Source organism: Haemorhous mexicanus, chromosome 3, assembly GCF_027477595.1.
Source record: "Haemorhous mexicanus isolate bHaeMex1 chromosome 3, bHaeMex1.pri, whole genome shotgun sequence".
Classification (NCBI taxonomy): domain Eukaryota; kingdom Metazoa; phylum Chordata; class Aves; order Passeriformes; family Fringillidae; genus Haemorhous; species Haemorhous mexicanus.
In genome coordinates this window covers 35,465,829-35,483,667 of record NC_082343.1, presented here as the reverse complement: position 1 = coordinate 35,483,667, position 17,839 = coordinate 35,465,829, and the positions used below count along the sequence as shown (strand labels likewise).

Genomic DNA, 17,839 nt, shown 5'->3' with positions numbered 1-17,839 from the left:
CAAGACAACTCAGAGGAAATCCTAACAAACTAAGTATAACTTGAAGATAAGGAATATGAGAAAGGAAAACAAAAATAGCTTTCATTTAGCAGAAGACCATAAAGTAACAGGAGAGAAACAGGAGAAAACCATGGGAAAAGGTCTCAAAACAGCACTAATTATTCACATATGAACTTCATTGTCTGTAACATCACCCACTGGTATTTACAGAGTAAAGGGCTGTAGGGATTATCTCTCATGATGAACATCATATTCATACAAAAGAGCTTATCTCCTTCTGGGCGTGTTGCACCCCTTTCATGCAAAATTTTGTGAAGGGACAAGTGACAGGTTCTGTAAATACACTGCACTCCCAGGAGTGCTTGGGGCAGGGTGGGGCTTGGGTGTGCACAGGGCTGAGGAGAAGCACCTAATCATGAGAGGATGCCCTAGGGAAAATCTGGATAGCATACTAAGAAAAAGGTCCAGTGTTGACATAAGTAGGATTGCATTCCTTCAGGTAACACTGAGTCATCAGCGCCACAAAGAATGGTATAAACAACTTTGCAAAACATCTAACAGACATTAGGGAGAAGCTTTTCAAATATCTCAGTATTGGACTACTGAACCCTCTAAAAATAACTTTTACAACAGTAATTATTTAAAAAAAAAACCCACCAACCTACACCAAAACCACACCCACAACACCTTTCCTCTTATATTTATATTTGGTATGTTTTGGGTTCAAGCCTTTGACTTACTTCCAGGCTTAAGCCAGGACTTGCTGATAGAACACTAATGAAATAAGGTGGCAACATTAACAGCAGCACCACAAGAATTTGTGTGTCAGCCCCTAATATTCTGACAGTGGTAACATATATCCAAAATCTGCTGCCTTTCCCCAGCTTGCTCACTTCCCTCTGTGCATGCAACTAGCTGGAGCAAACAGAGCATTTCAGAACCATTTTTACTCAGTTACATTATTCATAAATGCTTGCATCTTACACTATTGAGGGTGAAAAAGAATCAGCCCCTATGACCTCAGTTTGGGCAGCATTCTGAAAATATGTAAAATGGCTTGGGGACTCCAGTGTTTTTGCAAATACTACTTGCTTATTACGTATGGCTATCCTTGATATCTTGCTAAATATTTCCCCTGTCCTCTGCTAAGCACGTGCCTAAAACTTGGAGGACCAAAAGGGATGCATTTGATACTCACACAAAGACTGGGAACCAGACTGGACAGGTTGACATGCCGTGGTGCAAACATATGAAGCTGCTGAAGGCAGGATATAGCAGCTGCCTGAACAAGTGAGTCTGAATGGTCTTGTGTGATTGCACATCCCACCAAACAGGAAGAACGGATGGTTGAAATCGTAGCTCCGTTACCTAATCATGTAAGAGGATATCCTTAACACAGCAAAACTTTTCTAGCACATCTGCAGACTTTAAACCTTTGAGAAGCAAGAATTACTAAAGCTTCCATATCACAAAAAAGAGTTCTCAAATTAACATGCAACTTTTCTGATTTACCATGCAAATGAGAAACACTACAGAGTGTTTCAGTATCTCTTTTTTAGCTCAGTTAAATAACGTGCTGTCCAAATGAAATTCTGGATTGATAATCTCCAGTCAGAAATATTGTAAGACTGTCTTCCCAGGTCATGAAACCAGTCAATTATCTGAAGTTAGACTTTAAAAGTCTCTTTCATTCTATATATGTATAAGCAACATTTCATGCACTGAGCCATTTCCTAAAATATCAGGTAACTCTTTAAGCTCATATCTATGTATGCAGACAATTTTTATTGGCTCCAAGAGATGAGTAGCACTCATCTATGCTCTACTAGAACAAGCATTTTAAAAGAACAGTATTTGATTTGAAGAACAATCCTATTCTGCATTTTAAGATTTAAACCACATCAGGTTTATAAAAATATTTTCAATTACAGAAACATAACCTGCAGAAGACATTCTACTTAAGTTGTTATTTTAAAAGCTAACCATATTCCAGGTCAAAGGGTTAACAGATACACAAGTTCAATTAAGCCATCTAGAACTATGTCATAACTAAAATCTTAAGTCTAGCCATTTAGAGTTAAAATTCCATTAGTGGCTCTCTGGCATTGTATCAAAGCCCATCCTATAAATATTCCTAAAAATCCCAGTTAGACAAAGTTACAAATCTGTGGTTTTAACACCTGAGGCACAGAATTTAAGACACAGTGTTTGGCATGACAAGATTTTAAGTCTCTACAATAAGGCACAGAGATCTAAGGATATCAAGAATGAATGGAAATTAGTCATAGTTCACAGCATCATCCATTATATCAAACTTAAGCTCTTGCCATCAGTTTAAAATAAAATAAACACACGTTAAAAAAATGGAGGAAAAAGCTTGTCTGATGCCCCACAAAGATACACACAGTAAAATATGCAGCAAGGGTTTCATGGCTTACCTACCATGCAAATTTACCATTAGCCAAAACACCATACATCACTGCAACTTCTTTATACAAATCTCATACTGCAGTCAAAAAAGCCCCAAGCAGTCATAAGGAGGATCAAAATGAGGTTGTTTGCAGGACTGTAACCAAAACAGCCAACATCGCCTCCCCCATCTGCAACTAACAAAAACTTGTAGTCTTCCATTTAAGGTTATAATATCATCTTTAGACAAGGTAGATTTTTTTTTTTTTTTCAGTTTGAAATTGCCACTAACCTTGCAGCTCGGGCCCAACAGTAGTTATGATAGCCCCAAGGCACCTGCCCAGGCACTGATGCACTTCTGTGTGCGATGGCGGGACAGTCAAGAGCAGGGTGAGAACGAGCGAGAGCGTCGGCTCCACGTACCCACGGTACATTGGTCCACTGGAATCCACGATCAAGGCAAGTGAATGGAGAGACCAGGTCTACCAAATACACAAAGGAATGTTTTTCAGTAATGCATTCAGGAAATTAAACAGTTTTTTATGCAGTTGGAGCCTAGCTCTGTACTCCTGTTCTTAAGCACATCTAATTTACCACCCTGGCTCCAGAAGGGTTTCCAAATTTCCCAGACCTTAAGCAATCACCTGAGAGTTTAAATATATCTCACACATTGTTTAGTTATGGGGATAATGGAAATAAGGTGACAAAGATTTGAGAAAAAATATTTTTAAGCACTTTGAAGAAGAGAAATACAAGCACAAACAACACATTCACTTAAAACAAAAAGGAAAAAAGAAAAGTGACTTGAAACAGGAGAAAGAGCGAATCATTCCACTATAAAACCAGAGGCAGAGTCTGAAATGGGCAGCTTACAAAGCCCTTAGCAGAGATGGTCTTTTATATTCCAGTAAGAAATTATTTTCATGACAAGCTGAAAGGTTCACATGCATCTTTTTAACTTTCTTATTAGCAGGTACAAGAGAAAAAAGCAGTATTGTTCAGTCTGTATACTATAGCATGAGGGGAAAAAACGGTGAAAGATAGACCTATTTCAGTTGAAGGTGAGTAAACAACAAAAGAGCAAAGTAATTTATTGTAATTGTCAAAGCAAGAAGCAGGTAAGAGGACTGTCCTTTTAGATACTGACATTTCACTGGAAATAAATTCCACTGACAGACCTGAAAGCATTTGCTATCTCCCCATAACACTCCACTAAATGATCTTACTTCAGAATTTTCTCACATTAAACACATGACTAAGATAAAAGACTATTACTATTACAAAGCTAGACTCTTAGGAATAAGCTGGAAAACCTGCCTTTAAAATTGCTACTTTTTAATCCTTTCTGATGCAATCCAAAAACCATTAGCACCAGCAATCATCTAACTACCTCTACAGTCCTAATCCTGTGGTAGCACATTACAGCTTATCCTTTCATTCCTGTAAACTTCCATTATCCATACTTCCCCAGTTTCTGTATAACCACACTGATTCAGTGAGGGATGAGGTTTAAAAGCTTAGTTTTTCACAGTGGCTGGGTGCTCTATTCTCAACAAAAAGTAAGGTAGATATGCAAGTTCAGCCTGGACTTCCTCTTTATAGTTATTTTTCTTTTTTTTTTCATTTCTTTTTGAAATTACTGGTGCACAATTATATGCCTCAAGTTACCCACTCATACTTGAAGCTGGTATGCAAATTGCACTTCATCTGTCCTTAAACTAAGAAAATTCAAAAGAGACTTAAAAATTGTATTTATAGATTTTTTTTTAACATTATCTCAAAAAAAACCTAGGCTTGTTTTCCCAACTGATAAACCTTGTTACTTTGTTTTTTTACTGCTCTGAGGAAAAGAAAATAAGAAGGTACTCAAGTACATGTTCTATCAAGTTAACAGTAAAAAAAGGTGTAAGTATGATTCTTTATAGTTACCAGGGGCTTCAGCTTCTCAGGCTGTGGGAATAAAGTGCCACTACTCACCAAAACCATTACTCTTTCAACAGCATGTTTAGTCCCCTTTCTATTGTACCAGCAACTTTTAGCAGTCAAGTCATCCTCCTGTGAGACTTAACAAATCTATAGTCCACAGTAGATAGAAACCCCTCCCTCTTTAGACTTGGCTCCTACTGATTCCCCTTCTGCCCCCTAACTGCAATTTAGCTTGCAGCAGACTTCTGTGTTCATAATATAACCCTGCAAAGATGATGTCCTGTGTATGTGATACTTGACAAAGGAAACTACAGCTCATCACCTGAGACTCCAGTAAGTGATTACATGTCAGTCATCAGCTAGCTATTCAAAGCTTCCTTTTAGGCAGCTAAGGCAATACTAACACATGTTGCTTTAAAGGCAGTTTGGAATATGCCCACTCTAGCACAGCTGACAAGCAGACACACATCCTTCTGAATTAACCTGACCACTTCCAACTGCTTCTCCAAATAGCTATGAAGCTACATTTTAATGACACTCTATCTTTGGGATTCTGTACTCTGGGAGCTTATAAGAAAAGATTCACTTTCTTCACATTCCCTGGCACATGCTACACATCTTACATGTGACAATGTCTACTAAAGAATATCTGAAGATGTAGCTTAATTTTTAATCTTCATCTTGAGCATTTTAAGTAATTTTGTGGTGATTGGTATTTTTTTACCTGGACTTCAGGAGAGGTTCCATCTTGTGCCAAAGCCAAGAGAATACTGACACTAGTTTTCAAATGCTGCCCAGAGCCTATTCCACCAACATAGCGATGGAGACAACCCAGAGCCAAGGAATGGCCTGTTCTTGATACAACATCTCGAGCAGATTTTAACCTATCAATGTTTAAATATAAAGAAATCACTTCATTCAGTAAGTTTGTTGCAAAAAGCCTTGCAAAAGGCTAATACAGGTTCGCAAGCCATCTTACAAAATCTGGAGAAGCTTAAACAACAGCAAAAACAATGTACTTACTCTAGATTGCAATGAATCCAGATTACATACAAAACGAGAGGAAAAAAAGGTATTTTAATAATTATTTTCTTTTTTTCTGGTCAGAGCTTGACCTTTCCAATGAAGAAGAGTTTTGACAGATACAGAAAACAATCCAGATTTTACAAGTGTTTCATAGCAGACTAATTTAATAATCATTCCAAAACCACTAATGTAAAAAGGAATAAAGAATAAAAAAATGACAACACACACTGAGAAATGACAAACTAGCAAATCCAGTTTTCTATATAGCTGTTTTCCTCTACATAAAGGCTTTTCCAAGAGAGCCATTTTATTTTTTTTTTTTAATAGAAAGTCTTTTATAATGAAACTAAAACAGAATGAGCAGCATTTTGAATGATCTGGTTGTAGGAAGTTGTATATATTGACTTATTGAGTATTTTCCACAATACTGCTTCTGAGTGCATGCATCACTTGGCAATCAGAAGACTTTTCAGTGGGTGAGGAAGAGAGATAAAAGAAGGGATTTCCTAATAAGGACAAAGAAAGATTTTTTTCCCCCTAGTTGACTGTATATGAGAGACATGCATGCTCTTGGCCATCAGCAAACAACAAAGTAAATCACATCTCAAATATAAAAAAATCACTTGACTGTCAGCAGAATGAAAACCATTAACAACTTAAAAGTTAATCTAGATAAGAAACCAAGGAAAGTCCCACTAAGATAAATTCAATGAAAGACAGCAAGGATGATGTACTTTATTACAAGATGAAAGGGTGAGAAAAATTTAATTACTCAAAGGTAAGAGAGCTGGACAGAGGCTATGCTCATGCACCTGGCCCAGCCAAAAACACTGGCTGCAGCCCTGAGGTAGCTGCATTCTGATTCAGAAATATGCTGATGCCCTAAATTGAAGCAAGAAACTGGGAAACATACTATCTTGTTGCTTGTACCAGACATCTTTCTAAAGACCCAAGAAAAGCAACAGAATATGAAAAAAATACGGGCCAGTAAATCAGTTAAATCAGTGTATAAAGAGTGAAACAGAACCACTATTACATAATCCACATTACAGACATACTTAATGTAAGCTGTGCTTATCTATCTGATACAGTTTAGTCACCTTTAGGTAACTCATCAAAAGCTGATCACCAGTATCATTTCACATTCCAAGTGTTTAACAGCTCAGCTTTTATTCCTCACATGAAATAAATCCAAAAGAGAAGAATCTGTTTAAAGGTTTCTTAGATCTATGTAACCATAGGGATCAAGCACGAAAGAACAGACTAATGAATACCGTATTTAGAATCTTCCAAAGGAATCTTCCAAACTACATTAAATTACAAATTACATTAAATTGCTGTTTTATTTAATTTTCTGAATTAAAATCAACTTACTTATCAAAACTGTACTGAGCCATTCTAGCAATGAAAGAGGCTTCTCCAACCACTTGAGCCATTCTGCCGAGAGCTTCACCTGCTGCACATCTCAAAATAGGGTTAGGATTATCAAGGGCACCCATTACAAGCGTCAAAGCAGATTTGCGGACTTCTTCTGGTCCTAATGTGCTTTTATTCTCAGCTAAACCCTACATTAAAAATTAAAAAAAAAAATAAAAGAAGAATAATCCAAACACCCCAATGCAGGGGAGAAGAAAATACATATGAGACCATCAAGTGAAAACTATGTGCTTTTGCTTTTGTTTCAATTTGTGGTAGTTTATCCTAAAATAAATTGGTTGAAAACATTTGAAACTCAAAATCAACAGCATCCCAGTTCTCATGATGCTTGCCAATATTCTACCTATTTCACATACTCAAAGACCTGTTGCACCCATCTTTTTTATCAAATGCATTACCTACACGCACCCTAATCCTACCAAATCTAATCTAGGTTTACATGGGACACACATCAGGAAAAAAAAAGAGAAGCTTTAAAAATCTAACAGCAAAAATTCAATAGGAAAATCACAGACCAGTTACATTTCTCCAAGAAACACTTAAATTGAAGATATTCTAGATACATGAAAGTATTTTTTTCTTTATAATCACCTCCTTCCAAACATTTATACAGCCTCTTATATGAACACTCTACAAAACAGTAACACTAAACAGTGCTTTTGCAGTTTCTTTTACTCTGGGAGAAATAATTAAACACATGTAAAGCAAAAACACTGCATGTACTATAGAGCAGGAAGTCAAAGGCTCTACCTTAGATTGTAATTTTCTGAAGTCCTCACTTCAGCTCAATTTTGACAATTTTTTGAGCACTTGGCATGGCACGGGAGCTTCCAGAAATCTGCCTCGGAATCTACATTTCAACTTGTAGCAATGTAGATCACGTTTTTAAGAACAATGCAAAGAACTGAGGTGCTGTTTTGCCAGTGTATTTTGCCAATCAACCAAAGACATGGAGCTCCAGTAACAGCTTAAACTAGGCAGCCATTTTTTGTGACTTGCTGTCTTACTTTCTAATTTGATAGCATCAGGTTGCATTTCCAAGTCTAGACAGAGAGCACACAGCAGTAGCTGCAGTCAGTGGGACTGGGCATAAGTACCCAGAACTCTGTGAAATAAGGCAACTAAAATGTAAACCCAAAGCTACTTGTGTATTCAGTTACAAAAGCCACATCTGCACAATACTCTGTGACTTGAGGGGTTTTCTGAGTATATATGATAAAGTACTTAAATTCGTTGAGTCCAGTGCAAATAAAACCACAGAACTGAAGATGAAAAGACGGTCTGAATACTACAGAATGCTGAATACTATAGAATGCTGATGACTGTAGAATGCAATCACAAGCCTCATCTGTTCTCTGTACTCACACATAAAGACAAGAGCTCAAGCTAGTATCCAGAAAAAAGTTCAATTCTGGAGTCTTCAGATTTTTGAATTCTTGAGTAACTTTAGTAACACTCTTCTAACAGCCCTTTGTGCTGAACGCAAACTGATGAACTCGGGCTTTCATTACAAGTTTACCACTCCTACCTTCAAGGCACTAAGAACAGCAGTAAAGATATTAAGCTGCACAGCTTGCTGGCGAACACCTTTAGCCTGCTTGACACATTCAGCAAAGTGATCCAACATCTGTAATCTAAAACAAAGGAAAGAACATAATTGAAGTGAAAGCCTTTCAAAACACAAACTAAAGCACAGCTGGTAAAAACCACACACAACTAAAGGGCCTTTTAACTTCAGTAACAGAACTTCTGCTTCAGGGGCTGCAGAAGGTATTCACTATATGGAATAACTGCAGAGCTACTCTGAATATCCCTTTGCTGGTTCTTCTAGTTCATCCACAAATATTTACTATTCCTTTGAAGAAAACACCACCAAGAGGAAGTGAATCTTCAGGTGCATTTGGCTGTATAACTAGAAAGCTATGAGGACCAGAGTGGAAAAATGCTGTCTTTCCACTACCATTTGAAATAGTGTTACCCTTCATATTTGTTGTTTTGTTTCTATTGTTTTTCCCATTTAACATCCATTCCTGCCCCCACTCCTCCCCAGAAAACATTACTGGGAGGAGGAACATTCCCTTGAAGATACCAAAAACAGGAATGTAATGAATAATTTGCATTCTTAATTACTCAGCAGTTCCCAAGCTACATCTTTTCACCGTTAACAACAGGTATAGACCAAAGTGAATTACCCCAAGCTGGTCTCAAGTCTATCCTGCACTTACTACAAAATGAGGTTGATTGCTATGAAAATTTTACTCTGAAATGCTTCTTAGAACTGTTTTCACTCTGTGCTCAGGGGCAAATTGCCTAAACTGAATAACAAAATTAGTCCTGACAACTCATTACTCTGTAGAGGTAGTGTGAAACACAAAGGAAAATACATTGAATTCCATTTCCTCTTTTTCATTCTGCATACAATTCCTCGCTAACAATAAATCAAATGGTCTGACTTGTGGCAGCCAAATGAAATTCAGTGGAGGCCCCTGCTGTTTTCAAGGTTGATTTGAAGTTAATTGCAATGAGTACTTTTGCAGGAAATTTTGGTTGCAGAGATATTACTACTGTTAAATGCAGTATGAAAAGAGAAGAATCTAGTCTGCATCTCTGAACACTAATCTTCAAAAGAGATAAAACTGTGCAAATCACTTTATTTCTAAAGTGACTACACATATTCTAGAATCCTGAGACACAGTGGACATGAAATACTAAACTGTGAATTTAAAGACAGTTGATACCTTAGTCAATTCTTATTTTAGGAAAACAAACAAACAAACAAAAAAAAATCCCCAACACAACAGTACCAGAGAAACAATGCAATAGGTTCTGAAATTGAACACTGATGTAAACTGACCTATGTTTGTAAGAGACATGAGGAAAAACCACACCAAAGAGAGCCACAGATGCATCAATGACAGATACTCCCAAAGGAAGGGGACCAGGCACAGCTTCACCAGCAGGGATGCGCAAATAAATAGAAGAGGGATCATGTTCCAGAGCACCACTTCCAGACGCACTGTTTGGCTGAAGCTGCAAAATTCCACACAACAGGAATACCTCTGAATATACCTCTGCACATAAGATTTGGAACTAGAGATAACCAAGACACATATGCAGTAGTTAAAACAAGAGAACAGCTTACAAGCACCTGAATACAAGTGCAGTATCCTCATGCATACACATGAGCATTTACAGGGTCAGCTGAATTGTGAATGGTCAAAACCATAAATACACAAACTATCACTTCTATAATTAAGAGATGAAAATTAGAGAAAAGCAGGTTAAAAATAATTAGAAATTAAGAAAAGCAGATTCTGGTACTACTAGTAGCTACTAGTAGCTTCTGAACCATTGAATATGAAGTACCATTTCAGAAAGAAGGTTATTCAGTCCCTCTCTGAGCACAGAGTTAGTGTATAAAATGATCGGTTTTGGCTATAATTATGCCCTACACAGAAAGAATTAGAAACACTACTAAAATTATAAACTCTCCTATCATCAAGAAAATACTTCCTAACCATCATTCTTTCATGAAACAAAAAATCTAGTAAGTCTGTATTTTTAGAAGTCCAGAAAACACAGCAAGGTTTGTTGACACCTCTATATCATTAAAAACTAAAACATGACTAAGCACAGAAGAATCATAGAATGATAGAAAGTTAAGGGCTGGAATGGATCCTAAAGATCATCTGGTCCCAAGGCTACCCTGCCAGGGACATCTTCCAGTAGGAACAGGTTGCTCAAGGCCTTATCCACCCTGGCTTTGAACACTGCTAGGGGTGGGGTATCCAAAACCCTCAATGGCAATCATTCCAGTGTCTCACCACTCTCACAGTGAAAAATTTCTTCCTAATATCTAACCTAAATTCCCCCTTTCAATTTGTACCTGTTAGTCCTTAACCTATCACTACAGGTCCAGATGAAGAGTCCCCCTCCAGCTTCCCTGTAGTCCCCCTTCAGATACTGGAAGGCTGCTGTGAGGTCTCTGAGCAACCTTCTCTTCTCCAGGATGAACAGCCCCAACTCTCTCAGCCATCTTCACAGGGGAGGTGCTCCAGTCCTCCTATCAACTTTGTGACCCTTGTCTGGACTTGCTCCCAACATTTCCATGTCCACCTTCTGTTGGGGACACAAGAGCAGAAGGGCAGAACCACCTCCTTTATCCTGCTGGCCACACTGCTTTTGATGCAGCCCAGGATTCCAGTGGCTTTCTGGGCTGTGAGCACACACTGCCAGTGTCCTGTGGCAGTCTACAGATCTCCACTTACCAAGAGTGCCACTGTTCTACAGGCTAGAAGTGAAGAAAACAAAAAAGGGGGGGGCAGGAGGGAATGAAAAAGCTCTGTGCACTGAAGACTGCACTGGAAGTCTACTATATCCTCCACAACAAACAAAGGAAGTTTGTGAAACTCTTTTTTGCTTTGACATGCTGATCTTGGCTCAGAAAGCTTCCCACACCCTTGCTATCAGTCTTGGCTTTTGGATCTGCTCCAATCAAACCTTCTGAGAAACCCTCCTATTATTAGATGGCTGTTGCAGAAGAGGAGTTTTCAGCCAACAACATTGTGTCAACACTTTCAAATGAAATGTAAGATTTCTTACTACACCTATAAAACCAGTTAAATCTTGTTTTGCTGTAACACCATTTGCAATATTGATATTTTGACAGCAGTTTCATAATAAAACATGTTAAGTGGAACCTACATTTCTCCTAATTCAAAAAACTTTGTATGAGAACAACTTCTAGGCTATGAAGATTGGCAGATGGGAAGAGATATTGAGTTAGGGTTTTTTTTAAAAGAAATGAGGCTGGTTCACTAAGCATGAGTAGCATTATGCAATTTATATCTCAGCTGTAGGTGGTTTTTAATCAAAACAGTACCATGTAGATGGAAGCACTTACATCTAAATAAGCTCTGAAATAAGATTAAAAACAAGGTATGAAGCTCCAGTTTTAGAAGGCTTCCCCACACACACATCACACAGACAGGGCAGATAGTTCATTCTTCTAGCTTTTTTGTTACCTGATCTTCAATTGACTTATGATCTGTTTCCTGCAGCCAGGAGCCAAGCAGAACACTATCATCATAATGGCAAAGAGACCTCAGGAGTGATGTGGTTGTATTAGCAGAGTTGTCTGTCAAAGTAAATTCTGCTACCAGCTCTCGAAGAAGTGCATTAAATGATCCTAGAAGGACAGACATTAAAAAGAATCACCACTGCTTCTGGGGCAAAACATTTCAGCTAGTGATCAGAAGTTATAAATGGACCATTACTTCAGTTTTAGAGGTAGCCAACAGAGAACTAAACCTGACAATACCAGAGTTGAGAGCAAGGCTTCAAATGGAACTGTAGACTCTCAATTCCCAAACTATGGGTATCCAAGTAGCTAAATAATAGGTATGACTGGAAACCACTGGAGGTCATCTAGTCCCACCTTCTGCTCAAGCAGAGTCCACCTAGAGCACACTACTCAGAATTGTGTCCTGTTCTAAACAACAGATTGGGCCATCCTTACAGGATGACAATCCAGATGTAGAAAAAAAACCTGTTCATCCACATGATCATGAAGACATAATGAATTAACAAAAAAACCAAAGAAACCCAAAAAGTTAATCTTGTCAGACTGTGTGACAGTGGCTGGTAATTTACTAATAGCAGCTCTGTGTAATAGATCAAATCAGGTTTAAAAAGGAAAACATCCAAACCAATCAAATAAAAAACCCTCAAATGTAACCAAAACTAAACTTCCATTGTCACATCTGTTTTTCAGTATACTAAGAAAAAAAGTTCTCTATCTTTTAAGTAACAATGACTTAAAAAACTATTATTTGATCTCAGACCATGATCTCCATACCTCTCAATCCTACAAAGGGGACCATAACTTCTATACTCCAAGTGTTACTCTATGAATGCTTTGCAATACTTATACTCTGTAGTTATACTATCAGGATAACAGACAGAAGATAAGGAATATAGTACAAAATTCTTGGAGATTCCTAGGATTATATTTTGACTCTTAGAGCTTCAAAGATATGCATCACAAGCACTAAGGAGAATTTTTACTTTAACGAAAAACTTAAAAATTTATGTACCTTCATATGTCTTTGGGGGCAATAAAGCCAATATATCATAAAGTCTTAAACGAACCATAGCTGCACTGGCTTTGAGATGAGCTCCATGGGCTTTAATTACTGATGGAATGCTATAGAGTTAAAAATGAAAAAGAGAAACCAGAAATGTTGCAGTTACAGAAGAGAGTATTTTCAGATTTCTTTTCACAGGATATAACTCTAGGCAAGGCAACAAAACAGTGTTCAGAGAACAACCTTACTCAATTAATGATACATTTTCAGAAGTAATTGTACAGAGAAAACTTCAATTATAAACTCAATGAACATATGCTGCCATAAATCAGTGACATGCACTTCCTCAGAAGTCCTATTTTAATTACAAGTGGGGCAGGGGGAAGGGGCAGACACCAAACCACAAAACCCTACTAGTGTTCTAGTATTTCAAGACCAGGAAAAGACAAAAGTGAATAAAGAGCAGAAACTGCCTACTTACTGTGACATCATTGTCATGGCACATTCTATGGGTGTCATCAGTTTCCTGATCACATCCTCAGTAAGGAGCTCAGGGCAGTGAGCAACAAAGCTTCTCATAGCTAATAACAAAACAGTTTAAATTAAACTTTCACTGAAACAAACAAATACAAGACATGAACAAGATACAAATTCTGAGAATATCAAAAAAGCAGCAATTAAAAATGTTTATCCAAAGACTGTGTGATCTGTTCATAAAATTGTATGTCAAAACCAGGACATACTGATGAAAACCTGACACATTTTACTCCTTTTCAAAGCAAGAGGAGAAGCTACAAGAGTTCTCTCTACAAGACTTGGGATCATGTTTTGGTTGACTGCGCAGCTATAATCTCAAAGTCTGGATTTCTTACCGCACAGAGCTCCAGCACGGCCTTCCAGTGTTACTTGCCAGGTGAATGAATCTCCTCTTGCTTTCTCTGCTTCCAGCTCCTTCAGAGAACGTGGGAACACGTTTCGCCATAGCAGCAACATCTTAGGCAGATGATAGCGGACAACAGAAGGACCTAAGTAAAAAGAAAAGTGACAGTATAATAAAAATGTGTATTTAAGTGTGAAAAATCTGCTGTGAAGGCTTTTGTTCTTCAAACTGTTTTTGTCTTATTTCACTTCTCTTCCTTTTTGCCCTACTTGGAACAATGAAAACCAAATGAAATTCTTTCTCATTCCTAGGTTGAAAGTGTGGCAAATAAGTACTACACCTCACATCTGCTTGTGGGTATCACTCCTAAAACTGGAAATAGACTACCCTACCCACTGTCATGCCATACAGAACCATGGTCAACTGTCTTTTTACTATCTTTTTATTCCGGCTTCTAATTTTTTTATATTAATTTTGAAGACAGGTTCTTTAGCCTGCTCTACCATGCCCATAAAAGAAATAGAAAAACAGCTAATAGTTATTGATTATGTAAACTAGTTTAACAGTCAAGTTGGTTTTTTTTTGAAACTTCTGAAAAAGATCCAGTGCAAGAAAATTAAAAATATATTGGAGGACAACCACAATAAGAATACACTGTTAGAAAAATATGATGATAAACTGGTAAAAGAGACAATTTAGAGAAACAAGATGAAACACAAATGGTATTTGATGAGAGATCAAAATATTGCAAAATGCATCAGGACTTTATCACATTTTTCCATATAAAAGAAACTCAAAATAAAACAGAAAAGAACACCACTGCTGCAAAATTCAAGAGTATACTTACAACCTCTGAAAATGCAGCTTGTGATACTACTGTAATGGCAGATACAAACATGAAGCTGGCTTTTTTAAAAGAAAACCGAAGGGCTTTTAAACTGACAACTCTTCTACGCAGTGCTGTTGCCTACCTAGAGACATTCATGCAACTTGCTGGAATGCTCACTGGGTTTCATTTACCATCCATTTCTTCTGCACCATAATATTAAGGAAGAAAGAGTATGGGTAATTTTGCCCTTTCAGAGAGCGACTAAAGGCTGGGTTTCTAAAACCAGAACAGGATTTTTTTTGTTTTTCAGGTATGACACCTTCTACCATACTTCAGCTTAGATAAGCACTAATATTTCATTTCTCCCCAGCACAACGTTGCTGAAGTAAGTGCACTTACACTCTGCTTCCCCTGTATAAATACTCTTGTGCTGGATAATGAGCCCATTATGTGTAAAGACTATTTGCCAGAGTGGATAATCAGAAGTGTTGGACAAGCCTTAAAATAAAAAGAAAAATCAAACCGTTTTTACAAACCTAAAGTCATAAGTGCTCCAAGTAAAAGCCATCCAGCTTGAGTGCGCTGCAAGGAGAGCCTGCTGTTCTGCGCAGCAGTTCGTAACAGATCCTCAGCAATACTGACCACCATCTGCACCAGCAGCAAAACACAGGGGGTTTTAGAAACATGAATGAAGCCACTGCAAGCTACTTCTACTTGTTCACTCTTACAGACTAAAGATGTTCTCAAATCAATTGAATTGACCTTCCATAAAGAATGAATGCGGATTACATTTCATGCTGCTGCTTAGTGTTTTTCATATGATAACACAGTCAGTAATATTCTCTTCAGCAATTATTTCAGCAATTTTTCAATATTTCAATTTCTCTTCATCAAATTTGAAACAGAGGAAAAGAGCTGTTAAATATTGCAACTGAGATTCTAAAACCATGTGCTCTGGCCACTACTCTCGCACAGAGCACAAGCTCAGTTTCAATAATGCTTTAACTCATTAGCATGCCATCCATTTTGCAAAACTATTACTTGTAGATAAAAGATATCTTTTAGTACACTCACAGATGAAGCACTCACTATCTCACCTTTCCTTTGGCATGAGGAATGCCTAGGGGACACTGATGCACACCACCTAACAAAGCAGCCATTGCAAAACTGTAGCCACTAACAGCTTCAGGGGAGGTCTTCAGATTGTTGAGCCTTTCTGCACATCTGTCTAAAAATGGAGTCAACTGAAAGGGCAATGCCACAGCTACACACCGCAAGCACCAGGCAGCAGCCAGTCGAGCAGCCATGCTGGGATGAAGAAGAACTGAAGTTACTGTCTCCAACAGACCTACAGAAACAAGAGGTTGCAGTCTTTAACTTATGATGCACTTTTTAATATACACGTGGCTTTTTAATATACACAGACAAGTAAACTGAATCAATACTAGACAGCCAATGTGAAAGTTAAGAAAGTCAGAATTAAAGTACTTGAATTTGCTGACTATGTCTTTTCAGGAAAGACGGTACTTGTTACTAGCACTATGCTGCTCCCCATCAGGTTTTGTCAGCAAAGCCACAGCACTGACTCCTACTACTTAAACACTGAAAAGAGGCAGAAGTGCTACATAAGAGAACAGGCACCAGATGAGACAATTCTCATAATATTTTACAGATTGCCAATAACAGAGCAACAATAACACTGATCTTTGGGTTTGCTTCACATTGTAGCCAAGCATATGCTGTATATGTCACTGACTCCTGTACTCTGCTTTTGACATGGTGCTGTCCACCCTGCAGAAAGTTTATATCCTTCTACACTCGCCAAACATCTGTGGCTACCTAATCCCACTTTCTAACTGCATCCTTCAGTCCAATTTGTCTCCACACAAGCACCTTCTTTAGTCCAAATTTTTAAAGCCCCTGCTGCTGCTTGTTTTCTCTGGAGCTATGAACAACTTCTACCCACTGAGGTCACGGCAGCTAACAGAAATAATACTGAAATACTGTCCCCTCTGTTCTTATGGGACACAACTGCCAGAAGGAATAAATATGAGCACTCTTCCCTACTCCAAAGCTGGCGCAAAATCAGTATGGGAAGGATGTCATATGCAACAAAACAACAATCTATATGATGAAATGTCTCAAGAAGCTCGTATTTCCAGTGGAAAAAACATAGGCCTCCACAAACTCAAAAAACTTAAAGCTGTAAAACTACAGAATAAATGTGGATTCAAAACAAACAAGAAGAAAATCCCACACCAACTCTAGTCAACTTCAGCCAAAGAACTAACTCTTTTAAAGGGGCCTATCAACAGCTTCATCTCAACAAAATACTTTTGCCTCCGCGTAGAAATTTGATATTTAAAGGCAATGTTTTCCAGGAGCAAATATTTCAGACTTTACATAGCAAAACAATGTATTTCCTATAAAACCATTATTGCAAACAAACCAATACCAAAAATTACCACTTCACTCACCCTTAGAAAGAGTTTTAGAAAGACTCCTGTCCAAACAGCTGTTTAATACTTGGTCAAACTTGACCTAAAGTTAGGGTACTACACACAATGAGGTGGACAAATGTAGTTATCCTGGAGTACTACAGGAAATACTAATTTCATAGATTCATTTGTTTCATATTTATTAATTATTTAACTAGATTGAATAATATTTCATATTCATTGCTCTAATGTCTCACTTAATCTATTTCCATTTATTTGCATACCAATAGATGGTTCTTGAATAAGAGGAGATGCAGTGGCATTCAGACTCTGAACCAGACTACCCAGCTCCTGGAGGGCACACACCATTACATGCTGGCTTGCAGCTACATCAGCAGCTCCTGATTTATTCTCACTGTTAGCATCATTCACTACTGCTTCTGCAGAAAAGAAAACAAGAGTGTCTTGCTTTACTACCATTAGAATCCAATCCGAGCATTCACGGGACAGAAAGTGACAGTTTCATTTTGACATCAATCCTACATTAAAACAAAAGCACAAATCTGGTCATAGTGAAAACTACCAAAATGAACACATTCAGCAGGGAAAGAATTTTATAGCTATCAGCCATCAGCTATCAGTTGTCCAAAGACCATAAAAACCAGATGCCCAGCAGTTACTAAAGCACTAGAGGTAGGACAAACAGTGTAACTGTATGTGTGCATCTATACAGTATCAAAATATACAATCTTGACATATTTAGGTTCTGCATACAAATTTGCATGCATGTATGTTCAGTGAAACTAAA

General features: G+C 37.8%; 1 protein-coding gene across 6 annotated transcripts in view; it reads right to left on the bottom strand.

The window, feature by feature from the left end:
• HEATR5B (HEAT repeat containing 5B) overlaps window positions 1–17,839 on the bottom strand; it is a 55,133-nt gene that overhangs the window by 27,662 nt on the left and 9,632 nt on the right. For all 6 annotated transcript variants that reach the window (XM_059841346.1, XM_059841345.1, XM_059841343.1 and 3 more), the window contains 13 exons: window positions 17,316–17,471; window positions 15,691–15,941; window positions 15,130–15,241; window positions 13,757–13,909; window positions 13,366–13,465; window positions 12,894–13,003; window positions 11,823–11,986; window positions 9,653–9,828; window positions 8,327–8,432; window positions 6,736–6,926; window positions 5,060–5,219; window positions 2,702–2,891; window positions 1,199–1,368 (listed from right to left, as the gene is read on the bottom strand). In XM_059841346.1, the coding sequence (XP_059697329.1) occupies window positions 1,199–1,368; window positions 2,702–2,891; window positions 5,060–5,219; window positions 6,736–6,926; window positions 8,327–8,432; window positions 9,653–9,828; window positions 11,823–11,986; window positions 12,894–13,003; window positions 13,366–13,465; window positions 13,757–13,909; window positions 15,130–15,241; window positions 15,691–15,941; window positions 17,316–17,471 (2,039 nt within the window). The remainder of the gene's footprint in view (window positions 1–1,198; window positions 1,369–2,701; window positions 2,892–5,059; window positions 5,220–6,735; window positions 6,927–8,326; window positions 8,433–9,652; window positions 9,829–11,822; window positions 11,987–12,893; window positions 13,004–13,365; window positions 13,466–13,756; window positions 13,910–15,129; window positions 15,242–15,690; window positions 15,942–17,315; window positions 17,472–17,839) is intronic.